This window comes from Amborella trichopoda, chromosome 11 (genome assembly GCF_054954075.1).
Source record: "Amborella trichopoda isolate Santa Cruz 75 chromosome 11, AtrichopodaSantaCruz75HAP2 v2.0, whole genome shotgun sequence".
Lineage (NCBI taxonomy): Eukaryota > Viridiplantae > Streptophyta > Magnoliopsida > Amborellales > Amborellaceae > Amborella > Amborella trichopoda.
This window is the reverse complement of record NC_142346.1, coordinates 39,075,577-39,095,553: the sequence shown is the minus strand read 5'-3', so window position 1 is coordinate 39,095,553 and position 19,977 is coordinate 39,075,577. Positions and strand designations below refer to the sequence as shown.

Sequence of the window (19,977 nt, the reverse complement as noted above, 5' to 3'; positions counted from 1 at the left end):
TGCAAAGTTATCAATGGCCTCGCCTAGCGGTCCAGCAAAGGAGAAAACAACACCTCCATCCCAATTCCTTACTACTCCTGCAAACCCTGCTAGCCCCAGGATCCCAATAGAGCTACCATCAAAACTCAATTTTAAAGCACCTTCCATTGGAGTATACATCGACTTTTAGGCCTACACTTGATGAAGCCCATTTGGAATGGGGAGATTGAGCCGCACATCCACTTCTAAAATTCCCCTCCCTTCTTTAGATCCCGATAGCCAAAACCACAATAAATTAATGATTTTTCTGGTAAGGCCATCCTAATCCCCAACTTCAATAGAAACCAATACCAAATCCTAGGGGCAAAAAGACAATGAAAAGATACATGCGAAAATGTTTCATTGTTGTTTTCACACAAAGGCAAACGTTTGGCATTACTTTCCCTCTCTTGATAAAGTTCTCAATTATCATAATCTTATCTTGTACAACCAGCAATACAAAATCCTGAACTCTATGCGGGATCAACCATTTTCAAATTTGAGCAATTTGAGGCATGGACCATCTCCAATGATCGTGAAAGAGAAGTATGTTTATCGACTCCCACACTACCTCGTCATCTGCAGAGTTGGGGATATATAGATGGGTCAGGATTTCCAATAAAGGCACTAAATTGAGAGTAAAGATTATCCAAAATCCTATTACAATGGAGATTGATATTCCAAACCACTTGATTACCGCTAAGCTCAAACATATATGCTATAATTGCATAGGGGTTATCTATTTTTTTTCAAATATATCAGGAAAGGCAATTTTTAAGGGGCAATCAGCTATCCACTTGTGGTATCATAAATAAATATCAATACCGCTACCAAAACTCCATTGAATATTTTGATGTATTAGCGCTTTACACAAAAATATATCTCTCCAGATAAATGATGAGTTTCCAACCCCACCCCGAGCTCCAATCCACATCCCAAATCTATCTACCCTATGCTTAGTCATAAGAACTTGATACCACAATTGGTCATTGGAGTGCAAACTTCTCCACCACTACTTACAAAAAAGAGCTTGGTTGACCAAATCTAATTTTCCTTAACCCCAAACCCCCTTCCTTTTTTTGGAGAACAAATCCTATCCCATCTTAAAAGAGATGGAATTTACGTGAGGCATCAAAGGAACCCCATAGTAAATATTATTGAAGCGTGGATAAGATCAGAGAAGGAGTGTTTATAAGGCTGGTGATCGCAGAACCCGGATTTTTATCCCTTCGCCTTTTAGAGAGATATACGTATTTTTCTTGTTGTACACTTCTCTTTCACTCCTCATTTATAAAAAGAATGGGTAACCGTTGTATTTATCCAATGGGTCTCTGAGAAACAAAAAGGTTCCCTAATCTCCAACGGGTTTCTGAAGGGTTATATTCATATGGATATGACCGTTGGACGAAGGGTTACGATCATATGGATATGACCGTTTAATATATTGAATTTCCCATAAATGTAGGCTAAGACATGTAAGGCCTCACAGCCATAACATCTCCCACTTGGCTATGACGGTTGAGCATAATAAGTCACATGCATACTCCCACTTTTGAGTATGACCTTTAAGAAAATATCTTGTCATGAGGTTTTTCTCACACTTTTGTGGATATGCCTCTCATAACAAATGTCTATCATAAAGATTTTAACGCGAATGCGGATTTCTCACTCATGAAAATTGTATGACTTAAACATTTTTGAAGTCTCATTAAGCTAGTATATCATGAGGATTTTTTACGCTAATGCGGATTTCTCACTCATGAAAACTAACTGACTTAAATATTTTTAAGTCTCATTAAGCTAGTGTGCTTAACTAGCAATTCAACACTTAGACTCTTCGTTAATGGATCAACGATCATATCTGATGAGGGCAAGTAACTAACAGTTACTTCACATTTCTCAACTACATCCTTAATGTAGTTATATTAGACATTTATATGTTTTCTTTTTTAGTTATTTGCCCTACTTTGAATTAATTTAATTGTGGCTTGATTATCACAAAATATTTTGATCGGTCAGTCAATTATTTGCAGCTTCAAGTTATCTATGAAGCGCTTTATCCAGATGATAAAAGTACAAGCAGTGCTACATGCAATGTATTCTTCTTCCTGTGTACCTAACTACACACCCTTGTTTATTGTTAGACAAATAAACAACAGCCCCTCCAAAGAGGAAAATATGTCTTGAGGTGGACTTACTGTCGTCTTTATCCCCAGCAAAATCTGCATCCGAATATTCTATAACTTCAAGCTTATCTACTTAAAAATACAATTTTAGATGTTTTGTTCCCTTAATGTACCTTATAAATCTTTTTACTGCTTTCCAATGAGTTATGCCTAGATTACTTTGATATCTGCTAACACGTCCTACGCATAACTCTAATATGACTTTGTACATCTTACTGCATATACCAAACTACCAATAGTTTGTGCATAGGCAACTTTAGGATTTTATTGTCCTTCTACTGGATAATCCTTCCTAAACAACTTTACTCTATTTTCAAGGGGAGTAGACAATGACTTACAATTTTTCATTTGAAATCTTTTAAGAACAGAGTCAATATATTTCTATTGGTTCAAGCACAACATTTTTTATTTTCTCTTTCTAGTTGTTTTTATGCCTAGACATAAGATACTTATCCCAAATTATTCATTTCAAACCGATAAGAAAGCCATGACTTAGTCTTATCAATCGCTTATAAGTCATTTCCAACTATTATAATGTCATCTATATATAATGAGAGTATTGTAAATTTGCTATCACTCTTCAAGACATACACACAATGGTCAAATCTATTTATTTCATATCCCATCTGTATAATGACATCATGAAATGTTAAGTACCATTATCTTGAAGATTGTTTTAAATCTTATAAAAAATATTGTTGCTCGCCACTTAAAGCGGCATATGCCTATTTTTGGTAGGTTCATCTCGTAAGGGATAGGAACATCCCTTCAAATGGGATGTTGCAAAATAGTCCTTTTTTTTTAATGAGGACAAGGCATCCATTGCCCAATCGTAAGAATGGATAGCATATATGGACTTGAAATTTACAAGAATTTCCATATTAGTACTAATATCTCATCTCAACTATATGCGGGAGCACACGACAAAATGCGATACATCCACATAAATGGTTGATATGCATATCATGCTGTTGTGTCATGAATACCATGCATGCATCTATAGGCCCATATGCTTCAATACAACTACATAATGGATTACGCAGCCATATTGGATAACTATGACGTGCACTCCCACACATGAATACGAATGTACTCCTATAGATGATTAAACAACCAGAAAATGAAAGCAATCATACAAGCATAATAAATTCACCCACGATCATAGCTGATTGTTCATCCCAAATGTGTTCATGTCAAATAATATGACACATATAGATGATTAAATAACTAGAGAATGAAAGCAATCACACAAGCATACTAAATTCACTTATGATCATAACTAATTATTATGGGCTTTTGTTATATTATAGGGAAATAGGATATCCTGAGGCCCTCCAGTACCATGTTACATTTAAATCAATCTCAAATGAAATCCAACACTTTTTAACCTATTGGCCAAGATGCGCATAATTACTAGAAAGCCTCAAATCCATCAGCATACTACAAATCAAATTTGCTGATAAATAGTTTCAATAAGAACTGGCCTATTACCGTGGGCCCACATAGCCTTCCTATGCAACTAGGTATTTGCCAAATGTTTACCCCCCCCAAAAAAAGTCAATTGTCAATTGACTTCATCAAAAACCCCTTTGTCAAACATTGTAAATTACAACGCACCCTTTGCCGAGATTGTCAAATAACAGCCGCAAGTACATGTGATGCTCTATAACTACTTACTTTGAAGGATCCTTGCCTATCAATGCAAGGATCAGTGACGCTATTGTTTTCCACTTCTCTAGATGCCTTGAACCAATTTCTCTCAAATTATCTAAAATGTTCCCGGAGTTGCAAATAATGCTTTGTGCAAACGCTCAGTATTGAAAGTCTCTGAATTTCTTTCGAAGGATATCTCACGCTCTCATAATTGTGAAGATTGCTGCTTTGTACGACAGTTGAGAAACTATATCTGATTTTGTTTCCATATTTATTCAAAACCAAGTTGGTTGAGTCCTGTCTCTCATTAAAACATGGAGGACAACATTTAGATGTTATAGGCCTATCTATACCCTAACCAATTGGATTCACCCATATAAAATATTGGGATTGATGATTATCTTGGGCATCAATTTTTTTTTTTTAACATCAATTTATTGTGTTGTATCCCATAGCATCATCCCCTTGAAGTGCTAAAAGGCGACTCCCATTTGTCAATGACAACTCTAGATCACCTTCTGATCAATCTTTTGGTACCGGCGTAAATCTTTAAATAATCAATAATATATATATATATATATATATATATATATATATAAACAAGCCAAGATGATTCTTCTCTCTCAAACTAGGGGTACATCCCAAGCCAAGAGGCATGTCTCAAGCCAAGCCAAGGAACACATCTCAAGCCAAAAGCCAATGGGCATGTGTCAAGCCAAAAGCCATGGGGCACATCTCTAGCCAAGCCAAAGGGCATGTCTCAAGCCAAAAGCCAAGACTCAACTATAATGTGTTCCCACGTATAAATTAGGGACACAATTATTATGATACATGGGCACTTATTAATGTTCCTACAACATATGCACATAATCACGATTGCGCAATTGATACTTATGGCAAATAGTAGGACCGTGAAGTGTAGCCTGATAACGACTGGAGTGTAAAATAATATTTGTAATTATCTTGATGCCAAATGGAAGCCCTGTTTTATAGTAAATTTAACCATGTTAGATATGGAAGACCTAATCAAAGTATGAATGAGCAAAGATAGGTCAAAACCACGTGATTATCTTGATGCCAAATATAAGTCCTATTTTATAGAAAATTAAATCCTATTAGATAAAGCAAACAACATAAACGTAACCGGAGCCAAATCACCCTCACAATTCAAACACTAAACCAAAAAACCTATAAAAAAAATAGGATAGAGGTGACTTGAAATTGATCAATACAAAAAGAGTGCATGCATACTTATCGTTTAATTAATTAACATTCTAAACCAAGATAATACTGTGAACCAATATAAGATAGCAGCAGGTGATATTTTGCCGCATGATTAATACACAAAATTTTGGCATAGATTGTAACAAACAAATCACAACAGCTATATCATTAAAATTCAGAGTAAAATTAGGGAAGATAGAACCTGGTCGCTCTGATACCATTGTTAGTAAATATTGTTGAAGTGTGGATGAGATCCAAGAGCGGGTGCCATGAGGCTGGTGTTCGTAGAACCCATATTGTTATCCTTTTTCCTTTTAAAGAGATGTATGCATTTTCTTTGTTGTACACATCATCTCTCTGGCTTCTCATTTTATAGGGAAAATAAGGGGTAACCGTTGTATTTATCTAACTGGTTTTTGAGAAACAAAATGGTTCATTGATCTCCAACCGGTTTCTGAAGGGTTACGTTCATATGAATATGATTGTTGGTTGAAGGATTGTGATCATATGGATATGACCGTTGAATATATTGAATTTTCCACAAATGTATGCTAAGACACATAAGGCTTCTTAGCCATACATGCCAACATCCCATAAAAAATCCCTCATCATACCTTCAATTTTCTTCACAAGTGGAATTTGAACGATAAACAACTTGTAAATAAAGAGTTTTGACAAACAAGATCTCAACAACGTTATTCTTCCTCTTAAAGATAAGTATTTATACTTTCAAACATCCAATTTGGTTTGGATTCTTTAAATGATCTTATCCCAATAAGACATCGTTAACCTACCATAAGAGATAGGCACTCCCAGATAATTAATAGGGAAGTAGTCAACCTTACAGCCTATAAAACTCTCTAACTCATGGACCAAATAATTGTCACACTTAAATGCAATCACCAAAGTCTTATCAAAATTAACCTTGAGACCCAATGCTACCTCACAATACTGTAGGAAGGTAGTAATGTTATTCAACTATAAGCACACCACTTCACATAAAATACGTGCCGTTAGCACATTAAAGATGAGACACACAAGGTCCCTGATCGGAAATCTTAAAGCCAAAGAAATTACCCATTTCTTCCACATTTCGAGGGAGTATACCGAAGCACTCAGCATACAAAGTAACAAGGAAGGGTGATAACAGGTCTCCTTTATGTAGCCCTCTGAAAACATTGAAAAACCAGTCAGACTTCCCATGTAAATAATGGAAAAATAGGCTTAAGGCAACCATCACAAAATCCAGCCTCTCCATTTCTCCCCAAATCCCATATTCTTCATAATCTCCAACGAAACACCTCATTCCACCATGTTATTAACTTTATCCATATCTAACTTAATCACCACCTTAGATTACCACTCGATGCCCTTGAATGAATACATTCACGCGCTACCAACACACTATCAGCAATCAGCCTATCATTGATAAAAGCATACTGTAGTTCTGAGATGACCCGAGGCAACACCGCTTTAAACCTCTCAACTAGAACCTTAGCCACAAATTTACATAGGATTGTGAGCAGATTAATAGGATGGATATCACCCAAACTTGTAATTACTGATTTCTTAGGTATTAAAGCTGTAAAAGTTGCATTCACACCTTTAAATACTTGTCCTCTACATAAAAAACCCCTCACAATTTCTAACAACTCACCTGAAACCAAATCCCAAAATGTGTGAAAAAACACTAAAAGGAAACCATTTGGCCTAGTCGACTTATCACATGGTAGCGCAAAGACTGCTCTTTTAAGTTCCTCTATAGTAATGTAGCGTAAAGACTGCTCTTTTAAGTTCCTCGAAAGTAATATATCCCTCAAGCTAGCTACTATGCTCTAATGTTAGCACTTTGAAAAGGCACCCGAGCCATTATAGGAGTGCAAATAACATCATATGAAAAAGCTTTTTTTAAATAACTAATAATAACCTCTTCCATCATATTACTATCATTCGAGTTAACCCCTGGGATGGTCATTCCAGATAAATCATTTTGTGTTCTTCAAGCACTCGCAATTGAATGGAAAACTTGGTGTTGAGGTCGGCTTCTTTAAGCCATTTGTTCATAGACCTTTGCTTCCAATACACCTCCTCAACTCGACGAAACTCTTGTAAAGATTTCAAGTTACTATATCTCTCCATTACTACCTCCTATGATAATACACCAGAAAACTTGATGTTGTGATCAATAACTTCAATTTCCAAAAGAACCTCTTCAATTTCATCTCGTAACATTTATGGATGTCCACTCACAATCTTCTTCTCATAGATGGGTACTTGGAATATTTATGGAAATTTTTTAAAATTTTGGAATTTAAAATGGTTTATTGTATTTTTTACTAGCAGTATAACATGCATCGTGCATTTAACCCCATGGCATCCAACTCTGTGCAATTTTTTTTTAGGTAGAAATAATGTGCTATTTAAAATTGGACGCGGTTAGCATGTGGGCAGCCCGCATATTGTAGAAATGTGGGCTTGGCAATAAATATATTTTTAAAATATAATTTAATCTTAAATTTTAGAATACATATATAATCTTTAATATGGAGGTCATAAATATAAAAACAAAATTGAAAACTATGAATAATAATTATATTAAAAAAAACATTTGGATCGTTAGTTACAATTGTTTTTAGATGGACCACCTATTTGCATCCATCTTAAAGATGGATGCTTTATACTTCTGAACCGCATATTGTAGAAATGCGGTCCAGCCCGCATGAAACAATTGTTCTTCTACAAGTCCATGTAAAAATGAGTCATATCTTAAAAATCTATTTTTGAGATCCTGAATATGAATAAATAAATAATCTTTGAAAATTTAAAATAATAATTATATTAAAAAAATATTTGGATACTTAATTTCAATTATTTTTAGAATGGGGCTTCCAGGCCGGGGTGTGTGTTATAATGCTTGGCCTTCTGCGTTGGACGCGAGACACAAAGGGTGAGCTTCATTGACTATCTATTTGTATCCATTTTTAATATAGATGCTTTATACCTTGTGGACCATAATGCAGAAATGCAATCCCCACCGGATGAAACAATTTTCCTTTAGGGCGCATTTGTTTTTCTGAAATACTTATTTCATAAATAAATATTAATAATTTCGCAAAAGTTATGCATTTGACACGTTGTTTCCATCTAAAAGTTCAAAAAAAAAATTTCTAACAAAGTTCACATTCATTTGTTAAAAACTTAAAACATTAAAGTAAGTGCCTAGGGGCATAGGAACTTGGTATTTCATAACATTTTTGTTGATCACTATTCACTATGCATAAGATAAATATATAATATTAGTATTATTAATATGATGTAATATAATAAAATATTATATCTTATATTATATTATATAATATATAATATTTTTATTATGCATATATAATGTTTATATTATTATTTATATTTAATATATGTAATATATAGTATTTATATTATTATAATATATATATATATATATTAAGAAATAAATATATTATAATAAATATTATATTATATGTTATATATAATACAAATATACATTAGTAAAATATATAAAATACAGTACATTATATATTTATATTTGTATTGTTAATATATGTATGTTATCAAACACAGTACCGAAACTTTCTTAACATTCCAGCAGGTTATCAAATATAATATCCAAAACTTATTTAAACCTTTTAGAAAAAAACATTTAACTCCAAACAATTTAAAAACGTTCAACTTTCTAAAATATATCTTTCAGAAAAACAAATGTGCGCATAGAGAGAATATTGAGACTGGTTGGGAGGACTAAATTCAATAACATGATGAAGTGAGGGAGCAGAAGAGTTGCGTCAACTACTCGACTTAAATGGCCAAGAGAGCTTGGGAGGTTAATCTCAAAATACTCACGAGAAGAGACATGATCATGAGTTGGAAATGATTGCAAAATGTAAATGGATATTTTGATAAAATTTCCTAAAATAATAAAAAAATACCATAAATAAAAAAATTGACCAAATAAACTCTTAGATGTTTTATAGGAATATATTGGTCAATTTTTTTGTTTTTGTCAAAATTTTTGTTCATGATAATTTAGTTTATTTTATTTAGTGTGCCACACAAAAATGAATCTATACACCAAATTTTAGTTAAATATAATATTAAAAAATAATAGAATTTAGAAACATGATAAACATTTGCACGTTCGACACGCTTAGTTTAATACGATTTGAAAGGTGTTTGATTTTGATGGTTATCACAGTAAAGATGCCAAGTTCTCCGTGACTTTGGAGTCATGGAAATAAGATTCCCCAATTCTTCAATTTAATGGGATGATGGGCTGGGAGAGTGCAGATCGCAGCTCTATCTTTGGCGAATATGCTATGCTACCTTGGGAGCAGGGTGTACATCTACTCCCTCGGTCTGAAGACCTACTTGATAGATTTTTTTTTAATTTGTAATTTTGAGAACCATCTAATAATCACTAGATGATTATTTTTAAAAGAAAAAAAAATTGAATTTTGAGTTTCTTAATAATTACATATCGCTCTAAAAATAGACGGTCTCTATTCAATCTTGAGACCATTTATTAAAGTTAATCTATTGAATAGAGACCCTTTAATAAACGGTCTCTATTAAATCTTGAGAAAGCGCAATTAGCAATTAGGTAATTGTTTTTATTAAAGTTAATCTATGGATTGAAGAGGTTGCATCGCAAAAAACACTGGGGTCTTAAAATCGATAGTAAGCGAGGTCTTATTCAAGGGAGTAAATGGACCGTACACCCCCATGAGATATAATATATTTGAGAAATGATTTCATGCAACAGTTGTATTATAATGTAATGAAATAGTCTTAAAAAATCATATTAGGACCATTTGTTTGACCCAACTTTTAAAATATAAACTCTTTTCATTCGAACAATAATTTTTTTTTTTTAAACGCATTCTATATATTTTTTTTAGCCCAATTAACATAAGCTATCCATATTTTGTGAGATACATAGATCTAGGTCTTAGAAAGATCTTTTTTTTTTGAAGTTTTTTAGATTATTTTATAATCATTAGATTAACAATGTAAAAAATGAAAAAAAATGATATTGAATTCATAAAGGCCTAGATCATGAAATTCACCAAATGGATGGTCTAGATTCATTGTTGGAGGTGACTCATTTTAACCATATATAGCATACAAATTAATTTTTGTTTTTTTTATTTTTTTCCATATTAAATATGGAGATAAAGAGAGCAACATGATATCATTTCTTAATATATTTTGGCTGGAATAAGGGATTATCTACAAATATACAATTTATCTTTTGTATATAGAGGTCACAATCTTTTTTGTCATTTAAATTTCAAAATAAATGATTGAAAGGGCGTTATTAAATAGATACAAAATTCTTAAAAAATAGCAAGAAACTTGAAGACACACCTCAAGCCATTGATTTTGAGTATAAATGGTTGTGATCACCATGTACAAATGGCAAATCTTCCCTGTCTAAACAAGCCCCCTTAATAAAAGGTGCGTAAAGCTTTTCCAGTGTTTTTTACTCATAATTTCATTGTTCTATGGCGGTCATCGCCATCAACCAATTGATTGGAGGGTGATGGAGAAATGCTAGGTCTTTTAATAAATTTACAGTAGAGTCCCTCCCATCTATCACCGTCCAATCCATAACTGGGATTGTGATAACCGCATAAGTACAGTGGTCTGATGATCACATGGATCATCATACACGGACGCGAATATATCAAAGAGAGAGGGACTTCGGCAGTGGCGGGAAACCACGCTTTTCTATCTCTGTGTTCCCTCCGCCTGCAACCCTCACTCTGGGATCACAGAGACAGGGAAGAGATAGCCCTAACTTTCCCCCATTAGAGTTAGGGAAGAGAGAGAAAGAGAGGGAAGAGAGAGAGAGAGGGAGAAGATTAGCATAACTTTGCCCCCCATGGGAGAGGGATAAGAGAGTGACAGAGCTACTCCATCACTTTGCTCCATTAGACAGAGAGAGAGAGGGAAGAGAGAGAAAGAGAGAAAGAGAGAAAATGATGAACAAGAAGAGGCTGGCTACGAACCCTGCCAGTGTCCCGCCTCAGTCGAAGAAGAGGACGGAAGAAGAGGATGTTATTGATGAAATGGATGAAGATGTATTCGTCGAAGAGACCCTCCTCCTCAGAGAAGAAGAAGACCTCCTCTACCAGGATTCTGGTCTCTCCGCTCGCCTCTCCAAATGGAAGCGGCCTCAACTCTCCCCCCAATTCTCCCCTCACTCCACATCCATAGGTTCTTATATTCTTCCTCTTCTCCCTCTCACTTTCTCCAATTCTTCAAATTTCACGGTCTCTCTCTCTCTCCCTCTCTTTATCTCTCATGCATATTTCCAAAATTTCCACCTTTCCCAGTGTTTCAGCAACTAGAGATTGATTATGTGATTGGGGAAAGCCATAGACAACTCTTGCCTCAGGCATCTGGTCCTGTTGCCATTCTCCGAATTTTCGGTGTCACAAAAGAAGGTACGAATTACTTCGCCCCTCTCTCCCCAACTCGAGATACCTAACTCTTGTATATCAGACACAACTGCAGTCCCTTCTCCTGCTCAGTAGATATTTTGGCCTAAAAACCAGCACTTTTTGGCAGGTCACAGTGTATGTTGTCATGTTCATGGCTTCCAACCCTACTTCTATATCAGTTGCCCTGATGGTATGGGTCCGGATGACATCTCCAGATTTCATCAGATTCTTGAGGTAATGTTCGATATCTTTCACTGCCCACTTGTTTATGTTTCATATTACTGTTTTTTTCACCTTATGTTCTATTCTCACTAGTTTAAGGGAAGTAGTAGTTACTTTGATCTTGTTGGTATAACGCAGGGCAGAATGAGGGACGCTAATAGAAGCAGCAAGGCACCAAGGTTTATCCTGAGAATTGATTTGGTGCAGAAAAGGAGCATCATGTATTACCAAGAGCGAAAGTCACATGCTTTCCTAAAGATAGTTGTTGCTCTGCCGACTATGGTTGCTAGTTGTCGAGGTGAGCGGGGATTCTGTGCCTGTTTCCTGAGTTTGTACAATATGGAAAAATGTACCTGTCAATCGCACACTACGATTGTCATTTTGTTGAGTATGTAGTTCCTTGCTACGGGAGGAATAGATTTTGATTACCATTTCATTTATCATTGGGCACTCTTCTGCCAAGGTTTTCACCCCATTAGCTCGGAGCCTTGGGTTTTGTCTGATCACTGCATTCCCTAGAGAGTATCTCATCTCAGTGTTTTCTTTTTGGAAGATGATTCCTCAAATTAGTGGCAGTAAAAAGAAAAAAAGGTCTTCAGCTTATTTGGGTAGTTCTCCTACGATTAATAGTATTATCCATTGATTTTAGAGTCATATTTTGTTTTGGCATCACTCATGTTTCATTGTTTAAGAGCATCAACAGATGTAGACAAGTTGCATACCACTGTAAGCACATAGGCCAGATGAAGAAGCAAAAATATTAATAGAAACTAAGAAAATAATAAGAGGAGGAAACTTGAACATGGTGGAGACGAATTCTATTTGATTACATAACTTGGAAGGAGTCCTCTCGAAGTGTGCTGTGACATCTTACTGCAACAGGTGTCTATTACCTTTTTGTTATATTTGTAGTCCTCTCAGGAAAGCCTAACTCTTACTGCCACGTCTGATGCTTTTGAGAAAGTCCTCCTCGTCTTGGAATGGACTTGATGAACATTGTAAGATAACTCAAAGGCTAGTAACGAGTGACATTGCACCTGCCATGGTTGAGTTACATATTCGGTTGGGCAACAATAAGTCTCCATTGAATTGCACTTCAGTGGTCTTTTGCCACACATGGTCAGACTTCTCTAAATTGTTCAAAGGTTTGTATGACATGTCATTACCTGTATCATACGTGTTTTAGTGGACACGTCAAAGTGTATTCATTAATGTCCTTTTTACATTGGTTGAGAGTGGTTAAAAATCTGTATTCTTGTCCATTATTAGCAACATTTTTTTGACTTCTTTCAAATTTTTTTTTGCATTATTTCCATAGGGGGAATATTAGTTGTCTTCTTCATTGTAGATTGTAGACAATATCCAAAAGGTTATTGCCTCGCATGCAATAACAGTTCTTCCATTCTCTAAACTCTAGATTCTACATTGACTTCTCATAGAAGTCTTGGGAGAATTAAAACTTGTGTCTAGATTGGATCAAGCTGTCCAGATTGGATCAAGCTGTCCACTCACAATCATTCCAAACTAAAAACTCAGACTTGAATAGCAGTTCAATCCATCTTTCTTGGTGTTACCAGTGAGTTTTATATACTTCTCTTGAGTGAACTTTGTTTTGTAACATCAATATTGCCTTTTGGAGCAGACAAGATTTTTTTATGTTTAGTGAGCATTTAGGGTATCTATTCTTAAATGTGTTTAGATGTCTTAGGGCCCATTGGTGTTTGTGCTTTAATTCCATATCATGCATTGTTTTTCCTTTAGGGACATATACACACACACAAACACATAGATAGATACATACATACATACATACATGCATGCGTATATATTTTTATATCTACCTCTATACAAACATATGTATATATATATGTATATTTATATATTTGTTTGTAATGAGGTGCCATCTGATAGAGCATTTTTGGGTTATTATGATATATTTTAGGTTCTGACATGTTTTGTACATTTTCTTTTGGAATGTGTGCTAAGTAACAATCAAATGCTTTGTAAATTTCACATTATATGTTCCTAAATTTCTCTTTGACATTCCCAGGCATTTTAGAAAGGGGCCTCCAAATCGATGGTCTTGGTTTGAAGAGTTTCACCACATATGAGAGCAATGTTCTTTTTGCCCTCCGCTTTATGATCGATTGCAAGGTTGTTGGTGGCAACTGGATTGAACTTCCTGCTGGACAATATCAGAAGACAGCACGTAGTATATCTTATTGTCAGCTAGAGGTTGATTGCTTGTATCCTCTTGGGATATATGAGCTGTTGTTAATATGTGAAAGCAGATTTTGAGCTTTTTACCCAAAGATTTAGCAAATTTTTCTTTTGAGGGTCGTTTGCTTTTCCTTACAATGATATGTAGATACACTGTATTGATCAGCCACGCTCCGGATGGAGAATTCTCAAAAATGGCTCCATTTCGCATCCTGAGTTTTGACATTGAATGTGCTGGTCGCAAGGGACTTTTTCCTGAGCCAAGCCATGATCCTGTTATTCAGGTTGAGCCTGTTGTATGATATATAAAAAACCAATTTTTTATAGATTTCACGCAAAGCATGTCATAATGATGAACTATAGCTTACGCACTCTCACTTTCTTTTTCTGTTTTAATAATGGGAATTTTGGTCAACAGGTGGCCAATCTAGTCACATTACAAGGAGAAGATCGTCCCCTCATCCGTAATGTTATGACTCTTAAGTCCTGTTCCCCAATTGTTGGAGTTGATGTGATGTCATTTGATACAGAGAGGGAGGTCTTACTAGCTTGGCGGGTAACTTATTATGCTTGGTTACATTCTTGGAGTTGTATTGTTGTTTGCTTTGTGTGGAAGCTGGTTGGTTGTCTCCGTCTCTTCTCTTGTTTAAGATATTTCTAACTGGTTTTGATATTGATAATAATAACAGGACTCCATCCCAACAAAGTTTTAGCTGGTTCTTCCTTTTTGACTGTCTTTTCTATTTTAGTGAAGCTTTATAGTCGTACATGTATTCTATTTCAAACAAAAACAGAACATATATTCTATCGAAACAGACATTCATTCACTTAGCTTGGTGTCTAAACTTGTTTCTCTTTCACTAGAAATGAATTACTTAAATAACTAGGGTATCCAGAGGGAATTCTAAAAGGGCAGTCAACATAATCATGAACTTGCTCTTTCTTAAAACACTGTACATTCTTTTCTTGCATCTTTTCTTCTCTACGAATGAGTGTGGGGAGTTTGTCCTTCACACACATGTTCATCTCGTGTTGCTTGTTTGTTACTTTGGGATTTTTTTTGTTTTCTGGAAATTTATCAAAATACTTGTGTGATGCTGTGCACATTATCCCCAAAATGAGTGAATCCAATGACCCTTATTTGTCTTCTAATCCATGATATTTCAAAGGAAAACACAATTCTCAAGTTGCTGGTTTGATCTGGTCAATAGGAAATCGCCATTGTTTTTGTGAGGACAACTACCTCTAAAGGCAGTAACGATAAGGGATAGCGATAAGAATGACATGCACATCATTCTAGCATGTTCTGCTAGTCAGCATAGCAAGAGGTCAATGGCTGTTATTGGGAAATGGTGAATAGTGCCATTTCTTTGTGCAGCAGAAAACAGTCACTATTTGTGAGTCTCTGCTCAATTGAAGACTGGAAATGTTGGTCTTTACTTTTGGATTTGAAGTACCAAATGGTTTAATATCATCTTGTATTGGGATGTGATCACATGATTTCTTTCTTTCCTTACTCTTGAAGTAGTGTGATAATTTACTATTGAGATTAGGCTTGTTTTTCATATTTTTTTCTAAATATTTCATATTTCAATGGGTGACCAAAGAGAGAAGGCTGTGTCATGAACTCGATTTAGTGCAGGCCTGAGTTCCCCTTTAGTTTAGTAGGTGGCAGATCTAGTAATGAATTTTTCAGGAGGAATTTGGTTAAATAAAAGGTTTTAATTTAAAAGTGGTTTAACTGTGTAATTTGAGATAAAGAAAGTTAAAACTTACTTATCGTGTACATGTTTAAAGTCTTGATTTTGGAATAATTTTCATTTGTATATGATTGTTATGGTTTATTTGAAATTAAACTTGGAGAAAAGAGTTGGAAAATTTTATGCGCAAAGTCCAACCATTAATCTAACAAAAAATTGACCAGAAGTTCTTGCTCTTAGACGAATTGTTTGAATTCAAATGAAAGTGGATCCGGATCTGGATCTGGATCTTATATAAAATTTTGGGTTCGGATCCAGATCTGAATATTCAGGATCCGATCAGTTCCGGATCTGGTGTATACTATTTGGATCCAGATCCGTACATGAGTGGATCCGGACCCGATCCGACCCATTCTCACCCCTACTGTTGTTGGTATCTATTATTGGATATTACTTATGGATAATTACTATGTGTTTCATCTATTCTTTATTTGGAGCATTCAAGTTTGGTACACTGGAACATACTTTTGTTGTACAAGTCCGTTATGCTTGGTAATTTGATCATGTATTCATTTTATTAGAATCAGTGCTCATTTATTGTCTTAAATGTTCCAGCCAGCTGTTTGTATTGGCTACTTTAACGCTATGCAGTAGATAGAATTGGTTTAGAGTTGGAGTTGCATCTAATTCCTGAATATTGGAGTCAACATATGGCCCCCTAGGGAGGATACTTTAGCTATCCTCCTAGGAAGCTTATTAATATTCCTCCTTGGGCATGTTGTTACTTCTCATGCATGGCCTGTTTACACTTGTTTCATGTGCATAACAGAAGAATTTTGGCAGGATTTCATTCGTGAGATAGATCCTGATATCATTATTGGATATAATATCTGCAAGTTTGATCTTCCATATCTCATTGAGGTACTCACTTCTCCACTCTTCAATGGAAACTGTTAAATTTGTGTTTTTATGAAGGCAATAAACAGGAAGTTATCATTGTTCAGTTTTTGTGGTATTTCATAATCTTGGTACATGGTACCATAATTTTATTTTCCTGCATGAAGTATAGGAGCCAATTTGAAAGTATGACTGTTGTGTGTAGCGGGCGGAGGCCTTGAAGATAACTGAATTTCCTATTCTAGGTCGCATCAGAAATAGCAGGGTTCGTATCAAGGACACCACTTTTTCTTCAAGGTTAGATTCTAATTTACGAAAAATGTATATTTACAAGTGTGCAAGTAATTCATTTGGTTATGTTGTTAGATTCTGATTAAAGAAGCTTTGGAAGCTCACCTTTCACATGATATGTGAAATAGTTTAACCCCCTGCAACGTGGAGGTTCACTTCTTTTATTCTTGCACATGGGGTTATGAGTTTGATTCTCTTGCTTTCCAGTATGCAGCTTAACCTTCAATTTATTGGCTATTTCCCTCTCTGTGAGTTGTCTTTTTAGTCTTTAGCATTTTGCCATTTACATTTTTCTTTGAGAATTGATCTCCTTTGTAATCTTGTAATTACTGTTCCTTTGTTTCCTTTCCTCTGTTTCTCATTGTTTCAGATTCTTTCATGTCTGTCTCTCGTCCCTACTTGTTGATTCGTTGTTCTATGTTGTGACCTTTAGTTCTACCAATTTCAGTTTTTCCTGAAAAGATTATATCAAGTTTTCTGGTTGTCCTATCCTTAATTGGGGGATTTTGTCTGACTATTCTGTGCAGCTGACTATTTGGTTATAGGGGACGTTCCTTCTCTTAAATCACTGTTTAAAAGGTTGAGTAATACTATTCTCCTCTTGGGCATCCATTACTGGTTTCCTAGTCTTTTGGAGTCTTCTGGAGAACTATGATGAGCTTTCCCTTACTGGAGTTCAGACCTCTTTTTGTGTGCCCAGGCGGTCAACTGGAGCCTTGTGTGTTTTCTATAGATTCTTTGCATGAAAGTGGGCAATGTGTCCCAAAGTTTGTTGAGAGTGTTTGGTAGAGACTCCACCCTGGAGCCTTTGATCTCCTTCCATGCATTCTTAGGTGTGGTTTGATGTTGACGGTTTATCCCATTAGCCTTTTCAATGTTTGGACCTTTTTGTTTGATTGGGTTGCAAGCTTGGGATGCAAGCCTAGATCTCTCCTCAAGGGTCAGATCTCATGAAAGTCTGTTCATGCTTCTTGATGATGGCAATGTGTTTTAAGGTTCTCAATGGAATTTTGTCATCTGGATTCCCTGATAAGTACAGGAGGAAGTTAAGTAAGATTCTTCGCAATGGTCCTACTGATGGGCCTGGGATGGATAGGTGTTGGTCATGATTAAAATCTGGGCTTCCTTGATCAATCATGAGGAGTCGATTGGGTAGGCTGGCAAAACAAAGAAGAAAAAATACGATAAAGATTTTGTTAAGAAGAGTAGAATTGATGCAGTCTTTGTCGAGGAGTCTGGCTTGGTTAAGATTTATTTTTAGGTTGTTGCAGGACTTTGGGGTGACTCTAGGTGTGGCTAGACTGGCTTACCGGCATATCATTTCCAATGTATCACACTGTAAAGGGAGTGGTAGTAATTATGCTGTAAGTCTTCATGTAATTATAACAAGAAGTCTTTGGTTCACGTAATCCAGTTCATTATGTGGTCTACTCCAGTTTAAGTGCTGATAAGAACTTTTGCTTCCTTTAATCTTCTGTAAGCTTTCAATAGGTGGACTTACAAAGTGTAGAATTTCAACTTTCGTGTTGTTTTGCAAATACTCTGATAATTACAGTACATGACATGACATGTTCATCTTTCTATATAAATGCCCTGTTTACCTTGTTGCAAGAAATGGACATGTACTCATGTTTCTATGCAAATGCTTGTTAACGATGTAGCAAGTCAGGGACATGTGTGTCAGCTTCCAACATGGATATTCCCGTCAGGAACACTCAATATTGGCCTTTCAGACACAACATATTCATGCATAATTTAGGAGAAAAGTGGGGGGTGGGGGTGAGAAGGCATGATTACGCGGGAGTCAAGAGTTGACATTTAAGTATATTCCTATTGCCGTTTTAGAAAATGTTTAACAAGTGTCCAAGTTTTTAAAGTTTATTTGACCTGCAAATCACTTGCTTGGCATGTCGGAGTTTGCTAAGAACAATGATTGTATCCTAGTTATATTGCCTGGTAATCAAGTGAAATTAAATCTTAGGCACTTTTATTACATAGCACACACACACACCCCTTTTTCGCCTGTGCATTCTGGTGGACATGTTGATATGTACTGAGGGATATCCTGTTTAATTGTTTGTACAGACAATATGGAACCCGAGAAAGCAAAGAAGTCGCTATTGAAGGGAGAGTTCAATTTGATTTGCTTCAGGTTTTGTTAGAAAATACTTTCCTTTCGCCCGTTATTCATTTTCCTCACAACTCATTGTTCTCTCGTTGGGTAGCTATGTTATGACCCTATCTGTGTCAATAGGTCATGCAGAGAGATTACAAATTAAGTTCGTACTCGCTAAACTCCGTATCAGCACACTTCCTGGGAGAACAGGTAATATTACTAGTATCTATATCCTCTGTATTATATATATCATGTATCAGGATTTGTTGTACAAGTAACAACACATACTATGCAAGCAACTGACGCTTTTCACTTCATGTAACAAATGAACTAGCAAATTAGTGGCTGGTGTTTGCACTTTGTATTTATGGAATTTAAGATGCTTAAAACTTGTCACAGAAACAAATTTGGTATGTAGGTTGTGGAATTCGATGTTCCTTTCATTACGCATTAGGTCTCTTTGATCAGCTGTCATGCTTATTTTTAGAGTTTATTTTAGGCGTATGACATTTTCTTTCTTATTATAGATTTGATGCTTTCATGAGGCCTCTTTGATCAGCTGTTTGTTGAGGTTTTTGGCCCCTAAAGGCATAGAGAGCTTATAGATAAAATCTTTAGTAGTGGTTTGCGCACTGTAATAGGAGTGTACAATGGCTGACTGACTTGGGTTGGGCGGTCTATGGACTGGGTCATGTCCAAAACCTTTACTCTTGGGCATGTGGCACTACCGTTGAGGAGGTTATTCCTTATTGAGGTCGGAAAGATGCCCAAGGATGTTGTTTATAGGTCAGGAGAAGGATGTTGTTTATAGGTCAGGAGAGTTGTGTAGTCTCATACGTGGAGGAAGGGCCTGTGAGAGTGAGGGCCAAATCTTCAACAAAACTTCCACATGGCATTATACATTTGACAATTGTATTTTTGGGAAGCAACTCTGTATAGAGGGACACGTGTATATGCATATAGGGATAGAG

The 19,977-nt window shown here is 35.7% G+C and overlaps 1 protein-coding gene across 3 annotated transcripts in view; it reads left to right on the top strand.

Annotated features, from left to right (window-relative positions):
• The first annotated feature begins 10,783 nt into the window (after nucleotides 1–10,783).
• LOC18436873 (DNA polymerase delta subunit 1) overlaps nucleotides 10,784–19,977 on the top strand; it is a 45,384-nt gene continuing 36,190 nt past the window's right edge. For all 3 annotated transcript variants that reach the window (XR_016044046.1, XM_088851470.1, XM_006847095.4), the window contains exons 1-11: nucleotides 10,784–11,333; nucleotides 11,453–11,563; nucleotides 11,688–11,794; nucleotides 11,921–12,080; nucleotides 13,833–14,028; nucleotides 14,151–14,286; nucleotides 14,421–14,558; nucleotides 16,546–16,623; nucleotides 16,805–16,896; nucleotides 18,976–19,042; nucleotides 19,145–19,216. Coding sequence is in view for 2 of the 3 variants with exons in the window: in XM_088851470.1 (XP_088707596.1) it covers nucleotides 11,096–11,333; nucleotides 11,453–11,563; nucleotides 11,688–11,794; nucleotides 11,921–12,080; nucleotides 13,833–14,028; nucleotides 14,151–14,286; nucleotides 14,421–14,558; nucleotides 16,546–16,623; nucleotides 16,805–16,896; nucleotides 18,976–19,042; nucleotides 19,145–19,216 (1,395 nt within the window). In the remaining variant the exon portion in view is untranslated. The remainder of the gene's footprint in view (nucleotides 11,334–11,452; nucleotides 11,564–11,687; nucleotides 11,795–11,920; nucleotides 12,081–13,832; nucleotides 14,029–14,150; nucleotides 14,287–14,420; nucleotides 14,559–16,545; nucleotides 16,624–16,804; nucleotides 16,897–18,975; nucleotides 19,043–19,144; nucleotides 19,217–19,977) is intronic.